The 4,822-nt window shown below is 39.0% G+C and overlaps 1 protein-coding gene across 1 annotated transcript in view; it reads left to right on the top strand.

The window, feature by feature from the left end:
- tdp2b (tyrosyl-DNA phosphodiesterase 2b) overlaps positions 1–4,822 on the top strand; it is a 41,781-nt gene that overhangs the window by 12,119 nt on the left and 24,840 nt on the right. The window contains exon 4 of the mRNA XM_043719181.1: positions 2,050–2,141. Coding sequence (XP_043575116.1) covers positions 2,050–2,141 — 92 coding nt within the window. The remainder of the gene's footprint in view (positions 1–2,049; positions 2,142–4,822) is intronic.

Raw genomic sequence — 4,822 nt, 5'->3', positions numbered from 1 at the left:
CCACTCACCTATTGTACTCTATGCTACTTTCTCCCCACCCCCACCCTCCTCTCATTTATCTCTCCACCCTTCAGGCACTCTACCTGTATTCCTGATGAAAGGCTTTTGCCCGAAACATCAATTTTACTGCTCCTTGGATACTGCCTGAACTGCTGTGCTTTTCCAGCACCAGAAATGCATGTAAATCCCATCCCTCTGGATTCCCTCCAACAACTTGCCCACCACCAATTTCAGGCTAATTGGTTTGCAGTTCCCTGGCTTTTCCTTACCACCACCTTTCCATTGGCACCACATTAGCCAATCTCCAGTTTTTTGGCACCTCACCTGTGGCTATTGATACAAATATCTCAGCAAGGTGCCCAGCAATCACTTCCCCAGCTTCCCATAGAATTCTAGGGTACACCTGATCAGGTCCCAGAGATTTATTCACCTTTTATGCTTTTTAAGACATCCAGCACCTTCTCTGTAATAATAGATATTTTTCAAGATGTTGCTATTTATTTCCCCATGTTCTACATCCTCCATATCATTCTTCACAGTAAACACTGATGCAGAATTCTCATTTAGTATCTTCCCTGTCTCCTTCAGTTCTGCATGTAGGAGGCATTGCAGATCTTTAAGGATCTATTCTCTTGCTAGTTATCCTTTTGACCTTAATGTATTTATAAGATCCTTAACCTTATTTGCCCAAGCTATGTCATGTCCCCTTTTTGCCCTCCTGATTTCCCTCCTAAGTATACTCCAACTGCCTTTATACGTTTCTAAAGATTCATTTGATCTCTGCTGTCTATGTATGATGTATGCTTCTTCCTTATTCTTGACCAAAACCTCAATTTGTCTAGTCATTTAGCATTCCCTACCTCTACCAGCCTTGCCTTTCGCCTGTAACAGGAACATACTGTCTCTGGATTCTCATTATCTCACTTTTTTGAAGTCTTCCCATTTACAGCTATCCCTTTATCTGTCCCCAATCAACATTTCAAAGTTTTTGTGTAATACTGTGAAAATTAACCTTGCTTAAATTTAACCTTTAACTTTTAGATTGGGTCTACCCTTTTCTATCACTATTTAATACGAATAGAATTATGAACACTGGCCCCAAAATGCTCCCTCGCTGACACCTCAGCCACCTGCTCTGCCTGGTTTCCCAAGAATATGTCAAGTTTTGCGTGTTCTGTAGTAGGTGTGTCCACATATTTTCTTCTACACACTTAACAAATTCCTCTCCATTCAAGTCCTTATCATTATGGCAGTCCCAGTCTATGTTTGGAAAGTTAAAATCCTCTACCATAACCACCCCATTACTTTTGCAGATAACTGAGATCTACTTTCAAACCTGTTTCTCAATTTACTGCTGAATATCGGGGTATCTACAGTACAACCCCAATTAGGTGATCATCCCTTTCTTATTTCTCAGTTATACCCAAATAACTTCCCTGGATGTAATCTCAGGAATTTCCTCCCTAAGTACATTCATAATGTTATCCCTAATCAAAAATGCAACTCCCCCTCCTCTCCCGACTCCCTTACTATACTTCCTATTACACCTATACCTTGGAATATTAACAGCCTGTTCTGTCCATCCCTGAGCCATGTCTCTGTACTTGCTGTGATATCCCAGTCCCATGTTCCCAACCATGTCCTCAGTTCATCTGCCTTACCTATTAGGCCTCTTGCATTGAAATAAATGCAGTTTAATTTGTCGGTCCTACCTTGCTGTCTGCCTAGTTCCTCACTGTTTGACTTGCCCCTTTTCCCACCTGTACCAGTCTTAGACAGATCTCTCTCCTCACTACAGTGGGTCCCCAAACTCTGATGTCTAAAGATACTTGAATCAAACAGCAGAGGCAGTTAGCTGTGCACTTTACTGCTGGGTCAAATAGCAGTGCGGGTTTATTTCTCTGTTTGACTCATTTCCCATGTGCTCACTACCTTTAGTTCTCTTCCTACTTTTAAAGTGCTGTTGTTTTCATAAGTTTGTATTTAAATATCTAACAGTTATTAGATTTTGAAGAACGCCTAACCAGACTCTCTCTCTTTTCTCTAAAGATATAGCCCTGATATAGTGTTCCTGCAGGAAGTTATTGAACCGTATTACCTTTACTTAAAGAAGCGAGCAGTCAGCTACACAATTATTCCAGGTATGGAATGAACTATGACCTAAATCTTGCAGACTTGAATATCATATCTGTGACTGAGGAGAAAATGAATTGTGGTTTTAATTTTTGAAGTTTTTAATTGATCAGTGGTTTCTTTAGATTTTACTCTGAAGTATAATTGCTATTATAATGGGGAATTTAAAATTGCGAAATGAGCGTACAGTTGGTGGTCATGGGTTCAACTACTTAACCTTAAGCTTTGACATTCCTCCTTCCAATCTCTTTGCATCCTTAAAACCTATATTTTTTGACCTAGCTCTAAGTCATTTGTTCTAATCATCTTAACTTTATGATAATGCTCCTATTAAGCACCTTGGGATGTTTTACTATGTTAAGGTTGCTATTGGGTGTGTTGGAGGCAGGCTCAATTGAAGCATTTGAAAGACTGTTGTCTAAAAAAGAACAATGTGCAGGATTTTGGGGAGAAGGCAGAGAATGGCATTATGTGAAATGATTAATTGGAAAGTTGGTGCTGACACAGTGGGCCAAATAATCTTCTGTTGTATTGGAACAATTCGATGATATAAACAATAATTGTTGTTCAGTGATAAATGCATTAACCAGGTGGGAATGAAAGGTCTGTCGGAACAAATTACTGGAGATGGTGGAATCTGTACTGAAAACAACATATGCCACAGATCACATCGGGTCAGACAGCATCCATGGAGAGAGAGCAAGCTAACATTTTGAGTCTCAAAACGTTAGCTTGCTGTCTCTCTGATGCTGTCTGACCTATGATCTCTAGCATTTATTGTTTTTGGGAATGAAAGGTCTTCAGGAAGCACTGAAGTACAGCTAATTTCTGCTTTTCATTTCTCACGTTTTAGAATGCTTGTTTGATGACACCAGCCACTGATATGAATGCACAGTGTGTAAAGGGAGTTCTTCTATAATATGATGGTTGCGATCTTGTGCAACCCTGCATTATCGAAAAGTCGCGCTTTAGAAACAGTGCTTAAAAATGTTGGTGTTGTAATCTCATTAAAAGTTTCTCACTTTAGAAACTGCATCCCCAATTCATCAATTGTGTTACAGCGAATTCACATTAAAGAAATGCATGTTATAACAGAACGACCTGTATACACAATAACAGATGATTGCTAAATTAAGATAAACATTAAAAGATAAGTTATGCTTTGTTTTACGCTTTATTTATATAATCACTGTAAAATAGTATACTGCTTTAAAATCACATTAATGTTTTTTGTAACTAACCCATCACTGATTACTGCTGAGTGCATGTAAGCATGCACATAATAGTAAATCAGTTTTTGAAATTTGTGACTCACTATACTGTTTCATTCAAATAATGTCATTAATTGATACTTGTAAATATTTGAGTTACTGCTGTTAACACACATGCTCCTTGGTGTCAGCAAATGAAGCATTTTGATAAATGTCATTGAGAGTACAAATCACTCTGCCTCAGTAACAACTTGCCAATTCCATTGGCATGTTTTCAGTTCTATGAATATTCTGTAGATTTTATATTTGTTAAATGTGTTTTATTCATTGGACTCTCACTTACCAATTTTAGTTTGGATTAGAAAGAATTTTTGTAATGCCCTGGGCAGCAGCAAAAAATGTTTTTGATAGATGAAATTTCCATAGTCCTGTGGATGGTCAGCTGACCAGAGTGACCACTAGATGTCTACATGTTAAGATGTAGAAACAGTCTCCAAATTTAATTTTGAGATAGTTTAATCTAATAAGTGTCCCACAAATGAAGTGCAAATTTGTGGCAACTAAGTCAACTCTCCTGATGCACATTCGAGAATTAACCATGTTTGCACCAGGCAAGTTATGAACATTCTTCAAAAAATTAGATTGCTTTTCCTTTATTTTGCAGAACAGAATACTTTTCTTATTTCTAGAACTGGCACACAAAATATTCAGGGCAATGGGTGAATTCTGAAAGCTCTCAAAACATCTGGGAAAATTCAGTCACTGAAGACCAGTGGAAAAAGGTCATCCATAAATAGAATTGAAAGAATTGTACAGATCTTCTCCAGTCATAGACTGGTTCTCTCTCATGCTTGCTGCTCATGGGAGAGAACAAGTATATGACTGCTGTCCAATCAGATTGGAGGAGCTGGTAGTTTAAAAAGTAAAATGTTGGGAGTGAGAAAGTTGCCATAGGTTGGGTTTTTGTTGAGAGTTGGAGCTATGACTAGGTGTGGTTTGCCATAACTGGGGAAAAGTGGCAGTCTGCTGAGGTGTGGAGAACTTTTTGCCAGGGCAGTGTTTACTGAGCTGTGAAAGTGGAGCCTTTTACTGAGGCTGGGAGTTCTGACTGCTGAATTTGAAGTGGAAGTAGGCATTTGCCATATGACAGGAGATGAATACAAGAGAGGTGAAGGGAAGAAAAAAATTCCAAGTGAGTTGTAAGATGAAGGGAGATTCAAATGTGGAGATTGTGGGTTGGGAAGAAGGATGCTTCAATGGAGTGGGGGATTCAATAAAGAGTCTGCAAAAGCAGAAGAGAAAGAAAGCTGTCAATGCAGAGAACTATTTTATGTCAACAACGGAAGAATCAACTGAGAGTGAGGAAAACTTGAAATTACTTGGATCATGAATTCTTTGCAAATTAATGTGACCTCCAGCTTGTGGGCGGCACGGTGGCACAGTGGTTAGCACTGCTGCCTCACAGCGCCAGAGACCCG

This window comes from Chiloscyllium plagiosum, chromosome 29 (genome assembly GCF_004010195.1).
Source record: "Chiloscyllium plagiosum isolate BGI_BamShark_2017 chromosome 29, ASM401019v2, whole genome shotgun sequence".
Taxonomy (NCBI): Eukaryota; Metazoa; Chordata; class Chondrichthyes; order Orectolobiformes; family Hemiscylliidae; genus Chiloscyllium; species Chiloscyllium plagiosum.
This window is presented reverse-complemented; position numbering and strand designations above follow the sequence as displayed.